Source organism: Phyllostomus hastatus, unplaced genomic scaffold (genome assembly GCF_019186645.2).
Source record: "Phyllostomus hastatus isolate PE091 unplaced genomic scaffold, TTU_PhHast_1.1 phas_contig_150, whole genome shotgun sequence".
NCBI classification, from domain to species: Eukaryota; Metazoa; Chordata; class Mammalia; order Chiroptera; family Phyllostomidae; genus Phyllostomus; species Phyllostomus hastatus.
This window is the reverse complement of record NW_025333611.1, coordinates 36,549,672-36,575,700: the sequence shown is the minus strand read 5'-3', so window position 1 is coordinate 36,575,700 and position 26,029 is coordinate 36,549,672. Positions and strand designations below refer to the sequence as shown.

The 26,029-nt window shown below is 51.2% G+C and overlaps 1 protein-coding gene across 5 annotated transcripts in view; it reads right to left on the bottom strand.

Annotated features, from left to right (window-relative positions):
- Positions 1 to 24,296, bottom strand: part of COL23A1 (collagen type XXIII alpha 1 chain) — a 295,134-nt gene extending 270,838 nt beyond the window's left edge. For all 5 annotated transcript variants that reach the window (XM_045823987.1, XM_045823991.1, XM_045823992.1 and 2 more), the window contains exons 1-2: positions 23,842 to 24,296; positions 4,272 to 4,338 (exon numbers count right to left, since the gene is read on the bottom strand). In XM_045823987.1, coding sequence (XP_045679943.1) covers positions 4,272 to 4,338; positions 23,842 to 24,132 — 358 coding nt within the window. In that variant the 5' untranslated portion in view covers positions 24,133 to 24,296. The remainder of the gene's footprint in view (positions 1 to 4,271; positions 4,339 to 23,841) is intronic.
- Positions 24,297 to 26,029: the final 1,733 nt, after the last annotated feature.

The window sequence follows — 26,029 nt, the reverse complement described above, 5'->3', positions numbered from 1 at the left end:
ATTTCCAGTTACATGAGCTAATAATTCCCCTTCTCTGCGTTACTGAGGTACAACAGCATGGTGAGAACATTTGTGAGTGTTCTGAGGTTGCTAACGAAGAGAGTTAGCTGAGGCCAGGACCTTAACACCGGAGCGGCCCACGTCCCCGCACCTGCAAGGTGGGGGCACACGGCAGCTGTAAGAGTGGATCCAGGCGCCTGGGGGCCAGCCCTGAGTGGTCCTTTGGGACACTCCCGAGTCACATCCGTTCATAACACAGCAGGGGGCGCGGTGCCAACATCCCCAGGTTCCCGGACTGCTGCTTCGAGAGCGGGTTCCCCCAACAGACTGAGGGCTCCTGTCCTCCAGCCCGGCGTCCGCAGGCCCTGCCGCACACCTCAGGGCAAGCCTCAGGACGGAGCACGAGGAAGGCCCCGTTCCCTCCGCGGCTCCCCTGGAGGATGGTCTGCAGGAGCACGGGGCAAGAAAGAGCCCAAGTGTCCCTGCAGGGAAAGCCAGCTTCCTCACAGGCCAGCCTGACAGCCCAGCAGGGCTCCTATTGTTGCCCGAACACCACGGCACCTGCTCTCTGGTATTGGACTGAATCGGGCCATCTCAAAGGGAAACTGCGAACTGAAAAAAAGCAACGACGTATGATACTATTTGTATAAAAACAGGAAGGGAGCTACCTGCTGAAATGTACATAAAGGACCTCAAAAATCAGGCTGTCTGATACACTAGTCACCAGCTACATGAGGTTACTTAAAATTAATTAAAATTAAATACAAATTCACTTTGCCAGTTGCTTCAGACCTATTTCAAGGGCTCAATAACTACAAGGAGCTAATCCAGCCACTCACCGGATGGCGCGCATTTCTACCACCTCAGGCAGCCCCGTCAGCCAGCGTCGCCCTGGAGGGAATCGGCCAACTGGTAATGCCGCTGGGGAAGGGGAGCAGGAGACTGGGTGGGGGGAGTGTTTCTCACGTGGGATTTTTGGTAGTACTTGAATTTTTTTATCACATGATATATTATTTTCTACTCAAAATTAACCATTTAAAATTTTTCAACACAATTTTAAACATTTAAGTACATAGGTCACATAAGACGGTGTTGGAATACTCAAGGGACATGGGTCAGTGGCACAGTCTGAAGCCCGGAAGTTTCTGTGGAAGGAGGAGGAGACCCTTTGGGGGCAGGTGTGAGAGGGAGCAGCCTGGTCAGGGGACCCCGAGCTGGCAGCCTGCACACCTGGCCCACACTCACACCTGGCCCACACGCAGGAAACTCCTCTGTCCCTCACATTTCCGTCCTCTCAGCAACCTTGTAAAGTCCTCAGGACGATTATTATTCCCATTTGTTTTAGTTTCCTAAGGCTGCTGCGTCAAATCACCACAGACTGGGTGGTTTCGGATGACTGAAATTCATGTTCTCCAGTTCCGAAGGCCAGAACCCAAAATCAAGGTGTTCGCAGGCGGGTTCATTCTGGAGGCTCTGAGGGAGAATCCCTTCCACGCAACTCCAGCTCCTGCCGGGGAGGGGGGAATGGATGCAGGGTGGGGGTGGGAGGGGCTGCAGTCAGTCCTCAGAGGTCCTGGGCGTGTCAGATCGCCACTGCCTCCATTCTCCAGCACCTTGGCCTATGTGTGTCTGTGTCTCAAATCTCTCCCTTCTGTATCTTATAGGAACACTTATCATTGAATTTAGGGCCCAGCCTAAATCCTGGATGATCTTATCTCAAGATCCTTAACTTAATTATATCTGCAAAGACCCTATTTGCAAATAAGGCCACATTTGTAAGTATGGGGGTGGTGGGCCTGGGACATACATTTAGGGGGACTCAGTTCAATCCACTACACCATTTTATAGATGAGGGGTGCAAGGCTCAAGGGCCCTGCCTTTGTCCAAGGTCACAGGACTACATCAGGGCCCAGCCCTGCCAGCCCTCCCCCCACCCCCCTCCATTGACTGGGGCAGGAGCAGCAGCCGGCCCCTCCCCTCAGCTTCCAGGCTCCCACTGAGCACCGCTTCACAATGGGCAGCACACAAGAAGAGCCCCCGCCCCTTCCCTGGCCTCGATATCTGTCTGCTGCATCCTAGGATCTGACAAAAGATTACAGTGTCCCCCAGGCATGGGAAGGAGCCAGGCAGGGGGATCTGTGGGCATCTTAAATCAGATGGGGACCCATGCCACAGAGGATGGTCTCTGTCTGGACTCCAAGAGCCCGCGGGCAGATCAGAGCCAGGGAGAAAGGGAATGCATCAAGGCTTCTGGTGTCGGAGAAAAGGCCTCTGTTGGAGAAAGTGCCAGCCTCCGGGCTTTTACATCAATTAGGGCTCTGGCCCAAAGGGCTCCAGTGGGTCCTCCAGCTCCAAGTGGCAGGAGAGAAAGTGCAGCCCATGTGGGCACGAGGCCCCCGCACACGGCCTGCAGACGCTGGGGTGGCTCGGCAGCAACATGAGCCCCTCAACGACAGCAGCCCAGTGCTGACCGCCAGCAGGGCCGCTCCCCTCAGAGAGCAGGGGAGGTCCCCGTCCCCTTGTCAGTGGGTCTGCAGGTTCTGGCCAGCCTTTCAGCCTCCATGGTCTTCCCTGAGACCCTCTTGGAGCTTCTCTTTGTGGTTGGGGATCCCCCAAGGGAAGATGGGCTTTGACCTGTTCTTTCTCTGTGACTTCAAAAAAAAAGTCTCCAGAGTCCACTCCTATAACATGGTCATTGTATTTTGGTGAAGAGGCTTGCAGTTACTAAGTGATAGACCAAGGTCTGGACTTGGCCTGCACTTACTCAGGGCTCCAGGCCCTCTCCCTGCCTCCTCATCTCTGCCCATCCATCACCTGTATCTTTCAAACTCCCAACCAGCCACCCACGGCAACAAACCCAGCTCACACTACCACCCAGGCTATGCCTGTACGTAGATATAGCTGAAAAAAAACTTCCCTCCAAGAGTTTGCATTCAAGTCTACAATTGTTCAAAATTTCAAAGTGCTACTGTCATCCACAGAACTGATTTCACATCTTATGAACACGCTGTGCCTCCCAGTTTAAAAGACTTTTATCCACATAACTCATGTGAATTTACATCCATACGATACCCAGACAGAAGGAGAGGGGAAGAAAGAGGAATCACACTCATTTTATACGTTTTGCAGATCATCCAAAAATTCATTTTCTGGGTCTGGATTTTCTCCCCCTTGAATTCAACTTCTGACTTACTGAACAAGCACAGATGCCTTCACTTGTCACATCCTTTTCCCTCCCATCACAGCCTTGGAGGTGCTACTACTGAAAGTCAGCTCAAGCCGGACCATCAAACCCTCTCCAGATGGGCCCCCAGGGACCTGAGGGACCTTGCAGCAGGAGATCCACCTTTGCAGCTGTCTGGGCAGCTCCCAACCTGGAGACGTTGGTTATCAGCGAGCATGGTTTCTGGACCCGAGAAGGAGATTGGAAATGCTAGGTGACTTGACTATTGGTAGGCGTGACAGTGAGGACAAGGGCCACTGGGTTCAGCTGCTGTGACCCGTGTTCTGTCACCTTGTCCAACACAGAGAGAAGTCTGGTAAGTGTTACAACCTTCCACAAACGAGTTCACTGGTGTACACACCACCCTACGAGCAGCTAATTCAACCCTAAAACCACACACCTCAGTTCTCAGTCATCGCCTGTGCAGAGCACCCCTGAGGGCCACGGGAAGCCCCCTTGTGAATCAGGGATCCAGCCACGTGGGTTAGGGATCAACACCTGGCTCTATGCACAGCCGCATTGGTCTACACCACCAAACCCCCAGAGAGTCAGGATTATTTGCATAATTCAGACCATGTTGCCGGCTCCCTTCTTCTACCCAGATTGAAAGAAATGAAAACAATCAAAAAATGATTTGGACACATTATCATCCCCACTCCCCAAAGTCTGAAATAGAGCTGAGGTCAAAATGCTATGCGCCCTGTGGCCACTTTGTGCCTGTTTCTCCACCTTCACAACAGGCTGGCTGGCTCCTTCCTAGCATCTGAGCCTTTATTTCAAGCCATCTCTAGCTGTCCTCAGCTCCCCCCACCAACACCACCATCCCCATCAACCCGAGGCCGTTAATCTTGCTGGATCTTTGACTAGTGCCATGCCTTCCAGGGAAGATGTGGGAAGAAAGGCCCCAGGACGGGCCACCAGGTAAAACAGCCAGCCTAAGACCATGGTGACAACCTTCACCATGTCCTCAGCAGTTTTGAGCAGACAGACGGTAGGAAAGACAGGCACACAGAAGCCAGGTGCCGGCGAGGATCAAACGCGCACTTACCCTGGGAACAGACGCATTCAGCCGGCGCTTCCCGAACGGTCCGGAGCTTGGCAAGTCCCTCCAACTTCTGAACCAGGAAGAAAAGAGGGGAGAAAATGAGGATGAGTTTGAGAGCACAGAGAGATAAACGTGGAAAACTCAGCAAAAATCAGTCTATCGAAAAGATACATCGACGGTTGTGAGGATATTTTTGATAACATGTTTTAAAGGGTAGAATTCCATTCTACACAGTTTTGGAATGAGAGGAGAAACAAAAGGAAACATTCAGCAATTACTTGGGAATCCCTGAAAAGAAGGTGGCAGGTTTCTGCTTTGTTTCAACATCTTCGAAGACAAATCAAGGAAAGCCCCAGTGAAGGTGCAGTCGGCGTGAACCCCAGGAAGGCAGGGTGGAGCATGTGGGTGGGGCCCTGGCAGCAGCTTTGGTACTCAGCTCACCCCTCCCGCCTGCCCGCTGCAAGCCTGGCCCCAGCCTGCAGCCCCTCCCAGCCCGCTGCTGCAGGGGGTTGGGGTGCACCGAGCTCAGGCCCCTGTCCCAGCCCAACCTACCCTGACGACATCTCCCATTCTTCTTTCCTGTGGGGAGGCTTGGCCCTGACAATTTTTTAAAGATTTTATTTATTTAACTTTAGAGGGGAAGGGAAGGAGAGAGGGAGAGAAATATCAATGTATGGTTGCCTCTTGTGCGTCCCCTGCTGGGAACTGGCCTGCAACCCAGGCATGTGCCCTGATTGGCAATTGAACCGTGATCCTTTGGTTCACAGGGCCCACGCTCAATCCACTGAGCTACACCAGCCAGGGCAGCCCTGACAATTTTGTTCCATACAGTTCAACAAGCATCTCTGCACATGCCCAGCCCTGTGCTCGATGTGGGTGAGGGGAAAAGAATTACTACAGAAATCAAGTTGAAGTGACAGCTCCACCATTATAACTCACAGTACAGGTCCAGCACCATCTCTGCCTGGTCAGACCCTCAGAGTGACCCCTGAGGCCCAAATTATTGTCCCTTCCTCTGAGGGGACACAGGTGCAAAGAGAAGAAAAAGGAGAAGAAGAAGAGGAGGAAGAAGAGAGTAGTCCTAAATCCCAAGTTTAGGTTTAGGGATCAAGGTGACCTCCCAAACCAGCCCAGGCTTGCGTCCTGACGAGAGTATGCCGTGTACAGAAGCAAGGCCAGCTTGAGCATGGTTGGTAGGGTAATAATATCGGTGTAATAATTTATAGTTTTAATATAAACATTTCACCTAAAATGTCATACAGTGTGCTTGAGTGTGATATTGTTATGTTACATAATTGCATGCTTATGATTTTGTAATAAAAGGGGCGTTATTTGTGCTGGACTCTCTATTAACCTTTCTCTAGAAAAAAACGAACAAACAAAAACCCTGAAAACCTCACTAAAAGCAAAACAAAGCAGATCCCAAGTGTGTTAGTTAACCTTAGTGAGAAATGCACTGTGACGTGCAGAACCGGTCCGTCAGTTTCACATGTAAACACGACGTAACCTTTCCCCGCTGTTTCCTAAGGCCAAGTCTGGACCGTCCCAGAAGATGGGGCCTTCGGCCACGCCCTGTGCTGTCTCTGGCCGGGACGGCCCAGGACCAGGAGGCTGAGACAAAACATGACCAGGTTAGCTCCAGCCACCAGCAAAGCCGCCATCCCTGTCGGCCAGTCACCTTCGTTTTCCAGGTGGGCAACAACAGGTTGATGCAGACAGAGATGGAATTGCGGCCCAGGTTTGAGGGAGGGAACCTGCGACTGCGTGGTCAGGACACCTGGGGGAGGGGCGCGAAATCGGTGCGGAGATGGACAGGGTGGGGGGCAGCCTGTAAACCCCCCAGCCGGTCCACCCTCCCGCACTGCCCGGCCCTCCAGTGGGCGCCAGGCTCTCAGCCCCATTCGTACTGCACCTCCTTCGCATCCCTGCTCTGCGCTGGAGCTGCCCACCCGGCCCAGAGCTAGGCTGCCAGCCGCCCAGGCTGATCCCCTAGTCCCCAGAAGTTCCCCGCACCTCGCAAAGCTTCCTCAGGGCTCCCATCAGGTTGGGGGGGGGAGGGGCGCAAGAGGGGGCGGTTAGCTCCGCCCCAGGCAGCAGCAGACACCACCCCGGTTCCCCACAAGCTCGGGACCTCGGAACTCACTTTCCCCATCGCAGCTGCAAAATTTACCTGGAAAAGAAACCCAGCCTTCTAGATTAAGTCAATTTGTTGGTGGAACTCTCATCTGTTTTTATCATTGATAGACGAAAAGTCACACTAACCACCCCCCCACCCCTGTTTTAAACAAAAGAATTTAATGCTAAAAAAAAAGCTAGCTTTTTTTCCATCCTCATTGACTTTTCCATTGCCTTTCAGAGAGAGAGAACATCCATGGGAGAGAGAAACGTGGATCAGCTGCCTCCCACATGTGCCCAAGCCGGGGTGAACCTGTAACCTAGGCATGCGCCCTGAGGGAATCGAACTGGTGACCTTTCAGTTAGGCGAGGATGCTTCAACCTAGCCACCAGGCCAGGGCCACACCCGGCCTTTAACTGCTGCTACCTCACCTGGGCCGTTCCCCTAACTCGGAAGGGGGCCGTATCATATACTGGTAGGAAACACAACCACTTTCAAGCTATGCTTATTTTTAAATAAAAAGCTAAACAGGAAACTGTTGATGAGAGGGCAAAACAAAACTGTGGATGCTAGCAGGGGGATTGTAAGTTACGGGGATCGAGTTTTGTTCTGCACTTACTCTGACCCTTGCACGCATTCATCTTTCCCAACTGGAGGGTGACTGCGGGTTTCGTCCCCTAACCCTCTACCCGCCCCGCCTCCCGGTCCTGACCCTCCGTGGGCTTGGAACTGTCCCTACTATGCTCACAGAAGGAAATGTTTGAACTAGAAATGCAATCCCACATTCTTTATTCCCACGTTCTTTTGTAGTCTATGAAAATATCCTTTTGTGTTTAGCTTTGTGAGAAATGACTTAAAAGCCTCAACTTTAAAACAAAATCCTCACTGAGGACATTCTTTCATTGTTTTTAGAGAGAGAAGGGGGAGAGAGAGAAACATCGATGCAACAGAGCAGCAGGGATGGGCTGCCTCCTGTCTGCCCTGGGCCTGGGGTACAGCCCACCCCCCAGGTGTGTGCCCGACCGGGAATCGAACCATCCCAACCAACTGATCTGCACTGGCCAGGGCAACGCCTCCACTATTTATTTATTTATCCTCACCTGAGGATTTGTCCTGAGGATTTGTTCATTGATTTTAGAGAGATGGGGTGTGTGGGCATGGGGGCTGGGGGCAGGGAGAGAGAGAGAGAGAAACAGAAACATCGATTAGTTGCCTCCCAGGGACCGAACCCACAACCGAGGTATGCGCCCTGATTGGAATCAAACCCGAAACCTTTCCGTGTACTAGACAGTGCTCCAACTAACCCGGCCACCGGGCCACTGGGCCACCGGGCCAAGGTGAAAAGCCTCTTGATGTTTTACATTCCATTATATGTCAGGGCCCCTGGCATCTGCAGACAACGTGGCCCTGGTTTCACATACACAAACAAGTCCTGACTCCGAAAGTCAACAAAAGATGAGTTTCTGAGAAAACACGGGGAACATTCCCTCCAGAAGTGTTGAGTAGGAGGAGGAGGGAGACTTGCAGTCTGGGGGGAGGGGTGGCGAGAGCAGAGAGAAAATTAATCAGGGCAAATCATGGTTTCCGAAAGGGCACTCCACGGTCAGATGATAAACGCGCTAGCGAGCTGCTGGGGTGCCGGTCTGCAGCGCGTCCCCAGATGTTCAGTCACGCCCTCGCCTGGTTCCACATTGATGAAATGTGAATTAACGTACAAAAAAGGATGTAATGATTTATTTCTGTAAAATGCTCCAAATGAAGCCACAAAGGCATTCCTATCCTTTGACAGAAAATTCCTACTTTAGGGAATATACCCCCAAGGAAACAAATCAGCAGAAGCAAAATAAAATGATATTCACAAGGAAGCTGTGCCTCACGCAGCAGGAAGGGTGGTGTGTCCCCTCGGTGAGACTGTCACGTCGTCGTGAAACAGCGTAGTGAAGACAAGGAAGAGCATTGCTGGTGTGATAAATAAACCGCCTACAGCTGTGTACAAGTCAGGCCTGGAGTGGCAGCAACAGGAGAACATCCACTCACTCGGGTGTTGGAATTATGATGATTTACTTATTTAAAAGTTCTTCCTGCGTTGTGATACCATCTTCTCAAGAAAAAAAATTTAAAAATCCCAGAAGTAGAAGAGCCAAAGTGAAGCCCTGCCATCTTCCTGCTGAGGACAGTTTTTGAACGCTGGACAGACCATTGTGTCTCCTCAGACCCCACCCCAGGCTCACCTCTGCTAATTGGCAGCACGGGTGCCAGAGGAGGGGCCGGGGGAGAACGAAGCCCTCTCCGCACAGCCACATGCCCCATCTGCTCCCTCTGGTGGACCGGCCAGCCGTGTCCCACGGCCGCCAGCCGCCAAGAGGGCAGCACTTCCTGAGCATTCTTTTTTCTTCTGTGGCACCACAGTGATGGTGATGGTGGTGGTGAAGAGGACAGCAGATATAAAGCGTTATTATCAAGGTCACTGACTACCGAGGATGTGCCAGGTGCTCTGCCAGAGGCTGCCATCTCATTCAGTCCTACTGATAACTGCTGTGGTGCCAGGACTGCCTTTATACCCATTTACAGGTGAGAAAACTGAGACTTAGAGAAGACATCCTGGTGTTGACAAACTCCAATCATGAAGCAAAACAACCTTCGCTTATACACAATTTTCATGTCTAAAAAAAAGGATGTTATCAAAAGCTAAAAGACGATTTGACTTTGCATGGTGGCCACACAATGAAATGCACAGTTCACAAAGAAGTTGGACCCAAGGAAACACACGCCAAGGCACTTCATAAGTACATTATCCAAGATTAAAGATAAGGAGAGAATCTTAAAAGCAGCCAGAGAAAAGGAGACAGTTACCTACGAAGGCGTTCCCATCAGCCTGTCAGCTGATTTCTCAAAAGAGACCTTACAGGCAAACCTTACTGGGAAGAAGTATTCAAAGTCATGAAAGGCAAGGACCTACATCCAAGATTACTCAGTCCAGCAAAGCTTTCACTTAGAATGGAAGGGCAGATAAAGTGCTTCCCAGATAAGGTGAAGTTAAAGGAGTTCATCATCACCAAGCCCTTACTATATGAAATGTTAAAGGGACTTATCTAAGAAAAAGAAGAAGATCAAGAATATGAACAGTAAAATGACCACAAACTCACAACTATTAACAACTGAACCTAAAAAAAAGTAACAAAAATGAACTAAGCAAACATCTAGAACAGGAACAGAATCACAGAAATGGAGATCACATGGAGGGTTATTAGTGGGGAGCGGGAGGGGAGAGATTGGGGGAAAAGGTACAGGGAATAAGAAGCATAGATGGTAGGTACAAAGCAGATGGGGGGAGGTTAAGAATAGTATAGGAAATGGAGAAGCCAAGGAACTTATATATATGACCCAGGGACATGACTAAAGGGGAGGAATGCAGATGGGAGGGGGTGTGCAGGGTGGAGGGGAATAAAGGGGAGAAAACGGGACAACTGTATTAGCATAATCAATAAAATATATTTTAAAAAGAAATACTCAGTTCATGTATTCTAGAAATGTACACTTGAAACCTTTATCTTATAAACTAATGTCACCCCAATAAATTTAATTATATAAAAGCTAGGCCATACAAAACCATAAGGGCAGAAATCAGATCAGCAGTTGTGAAAGGCTGGGGGAACATGAGGAAGTACGAGACACGTGGAGGAGCTGTGACTGTTATGAAACTGCTCTGTGTGGGGTTGGAAAGGTGCAGATGGGACACTAGGCACCTGTCAGAAGCTATAGGACTGCACATCACCAAGAGGGAACTTCAATAGATAACTTCTATGGGACTCTCTGAACTTCCTGGACTTGTATGTCTGTTTCCTTTGCCAAATTAGGGAAGTTTTCTTTCATTATTTTTCCAAATAAGTTTTCAATTGCTTGCTCTTCCTCTTCTCCTTCTTGCACCCCTATGATTCAGATGTTGGCCATTTTGGAGATGTCCCAGAGTCTTCTTAAACTCTCATTTTCTGAATTCTTGTTTCTTCATTTTGTTCCAGTTGAAAGTTGATTTTTTTTCTTATGTTCCAAATCATTGATTTGAATCCCAGCTTCCTTCCCTTCACTGTTGGTTTCCTGTGGATTTTTCTTTATTTCCCTTAGTGGAGCCTTCATTTCTTCCCTTATGCTTTTGCCGAATTTAATGAGTTCTTTGAGCATTCTGGCCACCAGTGTTTTGAACTCTGCATCTGATAGGTTGGGACAAGTATCCAGGCTGCAGCACAAGGTGAGGAAATACTTGGCAGCCTTCTGGACCTGATGGGTGGAAGAGGAGTCCAGGCATCACAGGCAGTTTGAGTTTGCAGAGCAGTGGACCTGAGCGGTGAGAGCTGCACACCGAGAACCACGGAGCTCTGTGAGGGCCCTCAGGGAATTCCGCAGAGCACTGACAACACGTGTGTGAGGAAATGGCCTGACACCGAGACAAGAACCACGCAAGGATTAGAGGGAACAGTGCCCAACCTCACATGGGACTGGGGCATGGGAATCTTCTGATCACCTGTTCAAACACTGAGTGGAATTAGACACCAGGAAGGGTCACATCTCAGTGTTAGATAACCAACCCTAGGTTACACACACCTCTGGTCCTGCCTAATGGATCTTAAAAACAAGACCCAAAGGGATCAAACTATTTCCCAGTAACTTAACTGTGACACAACAAAGCCTGTGAATGTTGGTAGAATACAAATATATCTAACACCCAATGAGATAAAGCTCATGATGTCTGGCATACAATAACAAGTTACCAGCAGGAAAAAAGGCTTCATAATGAGCAGAAAAATTGATTAATTGGAAGTGACCCACAACTGCCACAGATGTTAAAATTAGCACACAAAACCTTAAAATGATGGTTGTAACTGTGCTGCATATGTTCAGAAAGTCAAGCAGAGCTATCAAAAATATTAAATGATCTGAACTGAAATTCTAGAGATGAAAACTATTATGTCTGAGATTTAAAAACGTGGTAGAGAGAATTAATGGCAGTTTAGACATTGCCAAAGACAAGATTAGTAAACTGGAAGTCCGCTATAGAAATTATCCAAAATGAACACAAAGGGGAAAAAATTTTTTTTTAAAAAGAAAGAGAATAACATTAGTAAACTTGGGATTTCAAGTGTCCCAATATATGTGTGATTATAGTCCTCAAGGAAGAATAGAAAAAAATATTCAAAGAAGTAATGGCTAAAAATGTTTCAAAACTTGATGAAAACTATAAACCCACAGATCCAAGAATCTCAATGAAGCTCAAGCACAATAAACATGAAGAAAACCACACCGAGGTCTATCATGAATTAAATTGCCTAAAACCAGTGATAAAGGGAAAATCCTAAAAGCAGACAGAGAAAAAAGGTGTGTGGACAAATGAACTTTCACATACTGCTGGTGGGAATGTAAAACAATGCAATGGCTTTGAACAACAATTTGGTGGTACACCTATCAGATGACCAATCATTGTACTCCAAGAGAAATGAAAGCAGTTTCCATATAAAGACTTGTACATGAATGTTCATAGCAGCTTTGTTTTTAACAACCAAAAACTGAAAACAATTCAAATGTCCATTAACAGGTATATATGAGTAAACAAATTATGGGATATCCTTATAATAATCCTTGGCAATTAAAAAGAATGAGCCCTGGCTGGCATAGCTCAGTGGATTGAGCGCGGGCTGCAAACCAAAGTGTTGCAGGTTCCATTCCCAGCAAGGGTACATGCCTGGGTTGCAGGCCATGACCCCCAGCAACCGCACATTGATGTTTCTCTCTCTCTCTCTCTCTATCTCCCTCCCTTCCCTCTCTAAAAATAAATAAATAAAATCTTAAAAAAAAGAATGAACTAATTATACATGCAAAAGCATCAAAGAAACTGTCAATAATTATACTGAGTGAAGGAAACCAGACCCCTCTGCCCACAAAAAAAGAATGGATAGTTCCATTCATATAAAAACCCTAAAAACTAGAACTAATCCATTGTGGCAGAAATCAGTAGCACCTGGTGGCAGGTGGGGAGGGATGGAGGAGAGAATTCGAGGGGGCAGAAGGAAACCTTTAAGGGGGATGAACGTGCTCACTGTTTTGATTGCAGAGGCAGTCTCTCAGGTGTACACACGTCAAAACACATCCAATCATACATGTTAAGTATGTGAAGTTAATTGTAAGCCAAGTATACCTAGAGAAGCCAAATAACAAAAACTCCCAGGCCACACGTGTCCGGGGCTCAGAAAGCATCAGCTCACCACACTAAGCTTCAGGTTCCACCTGGGGGGCAGGCAAACCTCCCGCAGTCAGGTACCCACTGCAGGCGGGTGGGTAAGAACACCTAGTCCCGCCCAAGCGCTTGGCAGGAGCTCAGAAACTTTTCTCTAAAGAATGTGGGTTTAATCAGAGATGCCCATTGGCACACAGAGTCACTCTCTCCTAAACCACATTGGCAAACATTTCCTTAGTGTTCCTTGCTCAGTCCCAAAAAACATTAGCGTGTTTTGAAAGGGTTGGTCTACAAACACAATGCAATTCTTCAGTAATCCTCAATGTGTGTTCCCATTCATTATTTTTCAAACACACTTCACTGCCCATCGAACCCGCCCTGTAGGGGAATGGATGGCTCCCAAGATGCCTCCTGACCCGTTGAGGAGAGGCCTGAGGCTGCCCCAGTGCACAGCCTCCAAGCCTCCTCCACACCATGGCCCATCTTCTCCAGGGCCCAGCCACCACGTCAGGCCCGCTCAAAACCCCACACCGAGTTTCACCCACTGCCCACTCCATCCCATCCACAGAGTCTGGAGTCCCCCTCCTGTGTCACGTCTGATTAGGTAGTGTGGGCTGAACAATGTCTCCCTAAATTCATGTGTTAGAGTCCTAACCCCCAGTCCTTAAGAATGTGACTATATTTGAAGATGGGGTCTTGGAAGTGGCAGTTAAGGAAAATGAAGATATTATCAATGTCCAGTGTGAGTGGCATTGTTGTAAGAGGGACTAGGAGACTCACACTCAGAGAAAAGGCCACATGGAGACACAGGGCAAAGACGGCCGTCTGCAGGCCAAGGAGGGGGCCTCAGGAGACGCCTACTCTGCTGACACCTTGGTCTCAGACTTCCAGCCTCTAGCATCGTGAGGAAAGAAATGTGCGTTGTTTAAGCCACTCAGTGTGTGGTACTGGTTACGGCAGCCTGAGCAGACACCCTACCCCACCCTCACTTACCTCCTTCAGAGTCCGCACGGGCCCCGAGGGGAATAAAGTGAGAGCAGGTGGAAAGGACCTGGAGGATTTGGATGCTGGGCTGAGAGGGGAGTTTCACCTCATCGGCCAGGGAGGCTCCGAGGGTTGATGGGCCAGGGGAGGGAGACACCAGAGAATGTGACTGGCCTGGGGCTTGGGGTGGCTGGACTCAGTCAAAGAAGTAACTATTTCAAGAAGTGCCCCCAGCCCTGGCCAGGGGGCTCAGTTGGTTGGAGCACTGTCACATGCACCAAAAGTCACAGGTTTGAATCCTGGTCAGGGCATACACCTAGATTGAGGGTTTGATCTCCAGTTGGGGTGTGTACAGGAGGCAACTGATTGATGTTTCTCTCTCACATTGATGTTTCTCTCTCTTTTTCTCTCTCCCCTCCTTTCTCTCTCAAGTCAATAAATATATCCTCAGGTAAGGATTAAAAGAATCTTTTTAATTAAAAAAAAAAGGGGGGCCAGAGAAAAGTCCACCAGCAGGTCCTGCAGGCTGAGCGATGAGGCATCTTTTCCCAGCTCAGCGCATTCAAAGCCAAGCCTAGGTGAAAGCGTCCTCACAGGCGTGGGAAGGAGGAGGCGGAGCTGTGCCCAGGGAAGACCCCTGGCGCTTTGGTGCTGACAGTCCTGGCAGCCACAGTGCAAGAAGGGGACTGACAATCCCTCATTGGCATGGTCGGAGCAGCCCCGGGAAGGGTGCCTCGCTTCATTCTCAGAGAAGTGAAGTGAAGCAGCACCCTTTTTCCAGAGGAGGAAGTTGAGGCTTGGAAAAGCCAACTAACTAATTAGGCCAAGCCTGCTAGTGAGAGGCAGCTCAGCCCAAGGTCGTCCGACTCTACAGCCCATGGCTCGAGCTGTGTGGACCCCGGGGGAGAGGCTTCTCGAAGGACTTGGGGGTGACAGCTCCTGCGGGAAGGCCATGAGCTCAGAGCTCACCCTTCAGTGGTCTGCACCCTTCAGTGTGTATGCACACACGTACACACACCCCCACACACTCAGACCCACACACGTGCACACGCACGTGCACCCACTCTCGTGTGTCAACACACACATGTGTGTGCACATGCACACACATCGATCTCACATGTATGCACTTGAAGAACACACACACGATCGAGTCCCACTGCCACATGACTGTCCTCCGTCCGCACCACCACCTGGGTCTGGAAACGAGGTGCAGCCACGATAACAGCCTGCCCGCCACACGGCAAGGCGCAGCTGAATAAACGGATGGGCTGCTCTTCGTGTGCGACGAGCCTGCTCAGAGGCCCAAAGTTGAGTGTATTTTATTGAGACTGTCTTCTAAAGCACCAGGATTCATTCTAATTGCTTTGTGATTCGTTTCACAACTCGAAGTTGGAAGCAAATGCAATTTTAGAAGTTGACATTACCCATTTGAAGGCGCTTTACCCGCCCCCCGGATTCTGTGGTTACATCAGAAAATGAAAATTTTCTCATTTCCAGTGTGAACTGAAGTGCATGTGTGGGAGATCTTGTGAGCACTTGGGGAAGTCTGCGCCATGCTGAAAATCACAAAAATGGACAAACCTACCAATCAGAGCAAATATACTAGGTATTTGATATTCTTTCACAGTGAAAAGGCCATATAATTTTCATGAATAATAAGATTTTTATGTTGGTTGCAAATGTGAAGTTTTTAAAATTTAAATGGCAAAGCTCCATCTGCGCAAAGGAGAAACTGAAAAAATGGGGCCATGAAGCTGATTCAGTCTCTGCTTTTCCTCACCCACCAAGCCCCATTTCTCCGTCGTGGACTCAGAGGCAGTACATGCGTTCACACCTTTTTACTTGCGCACAGCCTTAGAAGGCAGGCAGAATCTGGGGTCAGGAGGACCTTAAGGCCAGCCCCGTACCCACAGGCCTTCTTCTCCAATTGGCCAACATGGACACTGCCCTGGATCCGGGCACACAAAGCATTCTCAGAAGGCCAGCCATAGTCAGGGTGTGTAAGACGTGCTGAAGCACTTCAGATACAACGTATTTCATTCCCACAGAAACCTAAGGGCCAGAATGATCATGCCCATCAAACAGATGGGTAAACTGAGGTTTGGAAAACCAGCCATTTACCCAAAGTCACACAGCTGGGAAATGGTGGAGCTGGGAGGTGAACCCAGGTCTGCTTAGAGCTATAGTCTTGCCACCTGCTGAGGATGTCACATGGGCAGAAAAAGCTGCTGCTCCTGCTGCAAGCTAAGTGGTTGCCTCCCCGGAGCCAGGGGAGGGGGCATGTCACAGGGAGGCTGTGGAAAGGGCGGGGATGAGGACTCAGGTTACCCAGGTTCGGGCTTACGCTGCCACCTGGGCCTAGTCACTGTCCTGCTCTGGGAAGGGAGGCCGCCTCACAGGGGTTGGGGGGCTGAGCTGGGGGCTGTTAAGAAATAGGAGGAAACGTAAGGGAACCCTTTTGCCCAGGGCGGGCACAAGGGAGGGTCCCCCTAATCCTCTAGGAGTGCACTGACGTGCCTTTCTTTCAAATGGCAGCTGCAAACTTATTTTTTCTCCCAGTGGTTTGTGCTTAGACCTAAAATATGTTTCCAGATGTGGTGAAGGGATTTCTTCTGAGGGTCTGTGTCAACAATTAAAGATTAATCCCAATCCTACACATGGAGAAAACCAAACAGAGAGGGAGCCGGAGTTGTGTGTGGCCTCTGGAGAAGGTTCCGAGTCACATGTGTTCGTGAAGCTGGAAGCCAGTGGGGACCCAGGGCGTGCAGGATGCGGCACTGCCGCGCACCGCTCAGGACAGGCTTCCGCACCAAAGCAACGCGGGAGCCTAATTCCCAGGTGACATCTTAAATTTTTCCAAATCTTACTTTAAGGCTTTCTTGATTATCAGCTGCTTTCTGCTCAAACAACAACAAATCCAACTGAAATAAAATTTCCACTGCACGATGGATTGACTCCACCCTGCTCATCCTGTGCTTGAAGCAGGACTTCACAACGGGGTGGCAGCTTCAGGACAGGACGGGAGGACTCAAGTGTGTGTCACGGACAAACGTGGACGTTCCAGACTCAAAACAGAAAACAAAGCCCGGAAGACGTTCCTCCACAGGCAGTGGCTCTGTGTCCCGAAGGACAACAGAAGAGACCTTGTCCACAAACGGCCGGCTAACGTGTGCCGACGGCAATGAGGGGGCGGCCCAGCGGCAGCGCTGGTGGAGGAGGCAGAGCCGGCTGACGGATGCTCTGCGGTCGTGAACGTGACCACAGACACTGCAGCACTGAGCTGTGTCTGATGGCGGGTGGGAACACACACGGGCAGGGGTGAAAGGCGTTCGCTGTGCGGGATGGTTAGGGGAGCGTAAATCTGTCTGTGGATAGCATGATGCTCACGGCTAAATAGTCATTGTTTTAGGGTGACCAATAACCTAATCATGCTAAATCAACATACATCTTGGTTGTTTTATTTTGTTTTTAAAGGAGGATTGGGGAGGGCTGCCAAGTTGGCATGCTACTCCCCAACACTTGGTAAAGCAGGTGGTCACGGCTCCTCAGCGGCAGCCGCTGAGCGCTGCTGAGCATGTCGCTGGGCACGGAGGGAGGGTCTGCACCTGCTCTGCGAAGAGCAGACCTGAAAGACCTCTCTCTCACCAACATCTAGCAAGGCCTCCTGGTGAGGCTTGGAGCAGAGAAAGGAGAGAAACCAGCAGGAATCTGGGGTGAAGGAAAAAGCTTCTCAGAAAGTAAAGGATTATACCAACGCCCAGCGGGGACCTGGAAGGAAAGGACAGCCGGTCCCAGTGGTCAGAGCTCACTCTCTGCTGCCCAAGTGAGTCCATCTCCTTTTTTGAGAAAGATTTTATTTATTTATTTTTAGAGAGACATGAAGGGAGGGAGAGAGGGAGAGAAACATCAATGTGTGGTTGCCTCTCACATGACCCCCACTGGGGACCTGGCCCACAACCCAGGCATGTGCCTTGACTGGGAATCAAACTGGTGACCCTTTGGTTCACAGGCTGGCACTCAATCTACTGAGCCACACCAGCCAGGGCAAATGTTTGCTTTTTAACAAACAACTGTGAGAAATAAATATTTTGTTGCTTTCTTGCCACCCTGTTAGAGCGGCTTGAATGGACTGAGACAGTCACTTTCTGACTCCTTGTCCAAAGTGTTCCCTGCTCCAACTCAGGGCCCCCGAAGACACCATGACACACAGCTCCCTGCGCCACGTCACTGGGACTCGGGGCACCCTCAAAGACTCCTTAACCAGGCCAGAGGAGCAGGGCTGCCTCCTGATAAGAATGCTCTCTGGGAAGCCGAGGAAGTGGGCAGGGGAAGGTGTGCTGGGGACCAGGTGGCCCTGACTCGGGGCACGTCCACGCTGCTGTGGGCTGAACACTGTGCCTGTGCAGAAGGCTGACCCGTCCTTCTCACTCCGCCCTCCCGAGGCTGCCTGCAAACCCGGGGGCCTGGGCCTGGTCCTGGGAGCCCCACACAGGCCACCGCCTCCACTTCAGACACGCCCCCCTCTCAGCAGGGACGATAGTCGCTGTCTTCTGCATCTCACCAGGCAGTCGTGGGAAAGTCTGAAGATTTCAAGTTATCTTGTAGTTCACATTTTGTAAATTCACATTCTGTATCAAAGTACAGATTTCGATCCTGTCACAGATAAACCCAAATTTGTCAACATACAGGGCCCAGCACAAAGAATTCCCCCTTTTTATTACAAACTCATAAGCATGTCATTCTGTAACCTAACACTGTCACACTCAGGCACACCATATGACATTTTAGGTGAAAGGTTCAAGTTAAAACTATACATTATTACACCCATATTATTACCCTACTAACCACACTCAAGCAGGCATTACTTCTGCCAGGACCCTGTATTTAAATGCGTAGAGAATAAAAACTACAACCTACTGCCTATCCCATTCGATCAAAAATTCTCTCCCTGGATTTTGAGCCACTGGGTGGTAATTTCTCCAGAACGTGGCTCCAGCTTGCTGCCCAAGCCTCTCATTATTCCTCGGATGGTCATTTACTCGGTTTCACCAGCCGCGTATCCTCTCCTCCTCCTAATGATGGAACTCCAAATTGTCCTTTGGCACCATCCTCCACTCGGGTCCTTTCAGCTCCAGCAAGGGTCACACATGGGACCCAGGAACCCCGCCCGAGCCTGGCAGATCGGAGGCTGCCTCCCTGTTCTGGGACCAGCACGGGTCTTCCATATTGACCATCAGGGCAAATCAGGGCTTCCGGGCAAGAGAAACTCTAACGGTGAGGACACTATGGGCATGAAATCCCTGCTGTGGCAGCTGCCCTGCCCCCCCCCCACACCTGGGGGGAGTGAGGGCATCTTGAGAACCAGGGAGCTGGTGCAGGCACACACGGAGTCGGGAAGCCTCTAGCTGTGCCCAGGCGGACAGTGCCCTGGACTTCTCCTTTTAATTCAACCAATTCCCTTTCTAATGTAGGCCAGTCTGCACTGGGGTCCTGTCAGGTTGCTGTTTGAAGGTACAAGGATCCAAAGGCACTTGGAAAGGCTGACTCCAGTGAGATGTTACCAGTGAGGCTAGAAGGGACACACCACTCTGGGGACTGTGACCTGACTGCACCTGTCCCGGAAGGGGCCCTGCAGGCCGGGTGAGGTATGGCTGCTGAGAAAGCCAAGGAGGCCCATGGCCAAGGGGCAAGAGCAGGGGCAGAGCTGCCTGGGCACAGTTCATGGGTACAGGACCCCGTGCATGGTTTTGGGGACACTGATCTCCTTGGCCCTCGCAGACCCTGGGCCAACGGCCTCCAGCCCAAGCAGCTTCCCCTTGTAACTGCAGTGTGGTGAGCAAGCACTGCCACCCCCCATGTCTGCTGCAATGTGGCAAAGCTGGAGAGCTGGGCCCTAGAGTGCCTTCCCAAGTGTGGAGGGGAGGCCACTCCAGCCAGTCGCTGGGGGATCAGAACTGCATCTCCTTGAGGGTTAAAGACCATAAAGGCAGCACTAAGCATGGGATTGTGCCGGAGAGAATCCGAAGCACAGCAACCATGCCTTTGACTATGGCTGGAGGCAGAGCTGGAGACAGGCCCCGAGGGAAGCCGACATGGTGTGGCTGAGCAGTGTTCCCAGTGCACGGAGCATGGGACCCGCCGCCACGGAAGGGGGTTCGGCTATGAAAATGGCGGCAGGTCAGTGGATGGCTGCCCCACCCTCCTCTGGGGTAACAACACCCCAGGGCATCCACCTGACACCCTTGGTTGCTCCCCGGCAGCCATGCCCCATCTTCCTCACAGAGCTGGTCCTTTTCCTGTGGCTGCGTGCCCAGCCTTAGGGGGCAAATCCAGACTGGCCAGCCCCAGCACCTTGCCAGGGACAGGATAATGGTGATCAGGGGCTGGCTCTGGCCGTGAGGGAGGTCTGCCAAGAGGGGCTAGGAACCGCCCCCTGACTCGAGTAAAGAGAAAGCCTCTCAAGAAGCTGACTCCTTTTCCTGCCTCCTCCCTTCCGCTCTTATGTGAACACTCCTGCTTGGGGTTGCAGCAGCCACCTTGAGACCATGCGGAAAGGCCAAGAGAGTGACAGACGGACCGGGCACCAACAAGGCCAAGTCACAGACCTAATGCCAGATCTTGTCAATGACTTGCAGGCTTCTGTGGTTACAAAGACAGTTCATTGGCTGTTTAGGTGATTCTTCTACGTCGTTGTCGTTGCTTGTCACTACCCAGGCGGTAGTGGCCGTCACATGAGGAAAGAGAAGGCCGAGGCCGAGGAAGCTGAGGAGGCTGGCTGCCAGAGCTGGTAAACGGCGGGACAGGAAGCCTTCCCTGTCCGCTGGTCCATGTTCACTCAGCTCTGATTCCCCGGCTTCGGAAGGCCGAAGCACATCTTCAAAGCCAATACGTGAAAGTCCAGTGTAACAATTAAAAACTACGTTTGCAAAAGGAATGCCTCGACAGTTGGCTTGTTCTAATCATACTGTTATTATAAAGCTCTCCCAAGCTGTCGTGCAAAACAAAAAACAAAAACCAAGAGAAAGAAAAGGGCAGAGAGAATGTGAGCACGCCAAGAAGTATGGGATAGAAACTCTTCTGGTTTGGGAGCCAGGAAATGTCAAGGGAACAGATGTAGTGATATGGCCCCAGGACACCACAGAGCAGCCCTGACAAGTGACAGACTGACACAGAGGCTGAAAAAGCCATAGCTGGTTCTGGGTTTCATGGTAACAACCAATATGCTGGTATACAATTGATGGTATGGAAGGAAAGTGGTTGAATTTTACCCTTGGTCTCTGGGTTTTTCTTGTTTTCAAACTGACTGGTCTGGACAATGGAAGACCAACAGCCAACAATAAATCCATTATAAGCTGGAAATGGCCGCTTCTGAACATAATTAAATGTTTCTTCCATCCTTGAATGAAACTCTTTACTGCAGTAGAATTCAAGCTTCTGTAATACCACAGCTATAGGCATAACTACTGGGGGCAGGTTGATTACTTAGGGAGCACCTTAGAAGCGTGCTATCAGATGCTTGGATCATACTGAAGATACTATTGTGAGTTACTTTTGCCCAGAAATCTGGTTTTTACGTTCTGAAAACCATTTCCCTTACTTTGCACCGTGGAAGGCTCTTGAATAATCACAAGTGAACCTGAACATTCCTTTACGGGAGCTTCTGGATCTACTCGGTCAGGCACACTGGCCAACCACAGTTCCGTCCCCCTGGGAACAAAGACGGTGGGTCCCCTGATAACAGTGGCATTTGTGGGCTTCTTTAAAAACATTTTTTCTTCTGACAGTAAAGTGGTGTGTGTTTGGCAAGAATTCCTCTCCTTTCGTTTGGATGTGGTTTTTGTCTCCAAAACTCTGAAAACAAGTTTCCTGGTGAAAGGACCGACTGCAGGCAGCCTCCCACTCGCAGCCACTCCAGCCTGGGCTCTGGAGAGGCTCCGCTGAGAACCAGCCAGGACCGAAAACACACTCAAGGGCACATGTTCTCTCCTTAAGGTGTTTTCAGTTCAACACTCATTTGTCTTTCCTATCTAATAGTTCCAAAAAAATACCTTCACATCTCTTTAAAGCCAACTACCCGCTCACCATGATGCGCCTCCCCAAACCCTTTCCTCTGCCAGGGATGCTCTGGGTCACCTGGCAGGTTGTGTGGTTCGCCATCCAGCGACCCACGGCCAGAAGCAGGAAAAGCCTGGCCCTGGGAGACAGCCGGCTTTGCCCAGGAGGCACCAAAAGAGCCAGAAGCTCAACCCCCAAGTGCACTCCCACGGTGGTCTCTCTGATGCTCCCCTGGGAGGGAAACACCAGCCAGCTGGCACTCGGAGCATGCACTCCTTGGACACCAAGTTTAGTTGGTTAATAGTTGGATGTGCTGAGATGTGTCCTGTGCTAATGCCGGAATGCTGAACAGTACAGCCAATGTGAAGTGGAAATCCCAGGATTCAAGCATTCCCTTTGCCTTTCTAATGGAGAGAGAGAGAGAGAGAGAGAGAGAGAGAGAGAGAGAGAGCAAGCAAGCACGCGTGCTCAACTGAGCACTTCGGTTTGCTCGGTGCCCCAGGTGGAGACCGCAGCTCTCTCTCTGTGGACTCTTGCAGTGCCCAGTGCAAGGCTTGAGGATCCACCCTCCTCAGAAGGGGCTGCTTTCCCAGGACCCCCTCCCCCCATTAGAATGAAACAGTCTGCAAGTTCCTTGCATAAGGTCCTCCTGGGATTTCTGATTTACTCATTGTGGGCTTGTGGTTTATTTTTACCCAGAGGGGCCTCCTGTTCGAAAGGGCAGCCAGCTCTAGCACTGACAGGTAGACGCGTTTGTTACTGGCCCTCCGTAAGTCAGTTCAACGCCCTGGTCTCTCAGGATTTGCCAACAGAGAATGGGCTGCAATTATGAAACCTTCACCAGCAGTTACCACAGGACTCCGGAGAGATTTCTGAAGTCTGCAGGCACTTACCAGGAGAAAAGAGGAAATCATTTCATGAAGTAGAAATCTGGCCCAAAAGCCAGCAAGGAGAGATGTAACGCTGGCTTAAATGAAAGTGGTAAGAAATAGGTGAGGTGAACTAGGCGGTGTGGTGTACTCTTCCCCCATCCCGCGAAGACTCCAAATGAACTCAGCGATGGTCAGCCCGCTGAATACCTTTCTAAAGACCGCAGCTCTGCACAGTTCAGGGAGTGGCAGTAACGGGCCTGCCCCCCCCCTTCTCCTCCATCCCGAACACGTGCTTTTCCTACGAGGGAAGATGCTCCTTTAGGCAGGGCTCATGCGAGGCGCCCTCCCCCGGGAGGAAGAGGAAGGCTCAGCGAGGGAGGCAAGTCAGGCGCAGCCAGGGCAGCTCTGAACAGTCCAGCTGCTCTAGTCCCGGGGGCAGGCGCGGGCACTGCTGCACGAAATGTGGAGGTTCTGATGAACACGATGGGGGAGGGCTTCGAGGCCCGCCAAACGGCTCCTGCTTTGACTGTAATAGCAGTGTCAGAGTCCCATATGCTTTCAACAAACCCGAGAAAACTCAGAAGTATCTGCCCAGGAGGCATCCCCCAGGGGGCACCGTCTGAATTTGGAACGCAGGATTTCTGGCCCCAACTGTTTTTCTTCCCCTCGCCCTACCGGGCGGATGTGGGCGTCGCTCCAGGTCGCGCGGAGTGCGCGCTCGGAGGCAGCAGCCCCAGGGCACAGCATCTCTCTAAGTGGAGCTGCTCCGAAACACACTTTCCCGCGGGGGCAGGACGGGTGGGCTGAGCGGACCAGACCCTTCCAGGTCTCGGCCCCTCGGTCTTTCTGAGGCATTCCCCCGCCGTGGCTGCCTGTCTGCTGGGGGTCCCACGCCTCCCCAGGCGCAGCAGCGTTGGCAAGAGCAGTTGCTACCGGTGACGAGAGTCACCCACCAGACACTTCGCGCTAGAGCCTCTTCACAACGCTGGCACAGAGGAGGAGCCCGGAGCCCACCGCAGGTGGGAAGCGACCGGTCGGAGCGCACACGCTCGTGGATCCTCTCCCTCCCTCCCTCTGCTTGTCCCCTTCCAGCTCACTTTTCCCGTGGCCGCTTGCCTGGGAACGCGACCTTGAGGCTGGAATGGGGACAGCAGGACCCCCTAGGGGCTGGCACCCCCACCAGCCTCGCCACCCCCTTCCGCACAGGCCGCGAGGATAGACTCACATGTAGGGCCGGCGAACCAACGGTCCTCCGGGAGCCTACCGGGGTTCCCAGCGCACGCACCCTTCCCACGGGACCGCCCCCGACCCGCGCCTCACCTCGCGCAGCAGGCGCTCCAGGTGCGGCTCGGCCCAGGCGGCCAGGGCGGCCGGAGACCCCGTTCGTCTCAGCAGCTCCCGCTCCTCCTCCAGCGCAGCCACCCGGCCCTGCAGCGAGGTTGCTTGAGCGCCCAGGAGCAGACAGGCGGCCGCTGTGCCCACGGAGAGCAGCAGGCACAGCGCGCTCACAGTCCAAGCCCATGCTGCCGTCGCTGGGCTACCCCGGTCGCCACCGTCCGCCGGGGCGCCCTTCCTCGTGTCGCCGCCGCCGCCACGCTCGCCCAGGCTCATGGCGCGATCTCCGGGTGTGCGGTCCGAGGGGGCAGCGCAGAGCTGCGGGTGCGGACTGAGCGCGGGGAGCAGGCAGAAAGTCCGAAGCGTGAGGTCGGCCCAGCGCAGGGCTTGGCCTCCAGGCAGCAGTGGACCACGGCACACGCCTCCTCCCCCGCCGCCGGCTCCCCCACAACGGCCACTTTGGGCAGTTTCCTCTATGCAGATAGACTCTGCCAGAAAAGGAGCCGGGACCCACCCAGGGGAGGAGCGGCCCGGCCAGCCTCGCGCCGCGAGGGGGCGGGGGAGGGAAGGGAGCTGGTTCCTCGGTGCAACACCCCCCCAACCCCCGCGCGCGCTCGTCTAGCGGACCCTTGGAGCAGCGCGCACCTCCGCCCTCAGCTGCCCTGGGCGCCCGGGTGCACCCACTCCCGCGCGTGCACCTCTGCGACTCCCCGGCACGCGTTCCCACTGCGATCTCAAGAGATCTGAGACCCAGAGCGCCTTCTGCAGCCCACCCCTGGCTGGAGCATCATTCAGGCCTGGCGAAAATTCCCCGAAAATTGAGATTTAATCTTTCTGACAATTTTTTAAAAGGTCAAAACTTCAAACCCTTTGGCAAGCTTAGTGAGTCCATCCTAGATGGCGTCTTAGCGCCTCCTGGTGGCCGAAAGCGACCTCTGCGCGCTCACTTTAGAGATTGTCAGGGTCGAGATTGGTGGGGCAGAAAGATGCCTCTTAGAATATTAATTTCCCTCCATTTATTATGTGCCAGACATGTGGTGCTGGAAAGAGACATTGTAAGACCTTGTCTGTGACCTAGAGAACTCTTTCATTTGAGAAAATTGGGACCAAAACAGATGGAAAAGGAGAAAAAGACCTCCACCTTTTGTAGAGCTAATGGCTTAATTCTGTAACCGGAACATAACTTGGCCAAAACCAAAGATGAATATGAACATTTAGCCCATAATATGATTTTGCTGCAAATTTACACCACAGGGTTAAGGTAGGAAAGCTGGAGTGATAAGGAAGCGGCCCTAACAGTGTTTTTCAAGAAAAGGGAGCAAGGCTGGCGGTCAGGTGGGATTCTCTGCTCCCTCAGATTCCTCTCGGGCCTATTTACATCCTACACCCTCCACTAACTCCTCTACTCCTCAAATAAAAACGATAAACGGCTGGCTTAGATCTTTGTAATTTGGGCAACGCCGCAACTGTTTTTGAGAAAAAGGTCTGTTTTATCTACTTTCCCTCTCACTCTCTGGATATTTTTGGATTAATTCCTAAGGATAGATTACTTACCTTTTATAACTGTTAGGTTAATTGAGGTTACATTTAGGTGGCTATATATAGTTTGGGCACTGTGCTATAATCTATTGTATACCCAATAAATAGTCTGAAGAATACTTGCTAAGCAAACTGGATTGTCTACCCTGAAGAGGCCAACACCGTATTATAAGTTATTTTGTTTGTACTACAAACACAGAGGTAAATTGCCCATCTACATTAATGTTACTGCACCATGTTCATTACATCCCAGAAGCTTCTGTATACTGAATAAGCAAGCTCCTTGGCCTTTGAGCTTGCCTACTACATCATCTGGAATACGCTGATCTCAGATCTTTGAACCTTGAGCTCCTCCTTGTTCTTAGCTAAAGGCTCCGAGTCTTCAAGTCTTGCTGCGTGTGAAAGACGGTCCTGGATGGCCAAATGCAATGTGGCTACACCTGTGTCCCCCTTAGCATCACTCAGGGGATCAGGCCATCATCACTATTTGAAGTTCCTTTGTATTAACTGTATCCTTTTTGTCTTGTTCACCACTGTTTTCTCAAAGAACAAAACAGGATCTGGCACACACTATCAGTGCTCACTAAATATTTGTCAAGTGAATTAGGAAAGGTGAAAATGTGTTTACTATCTA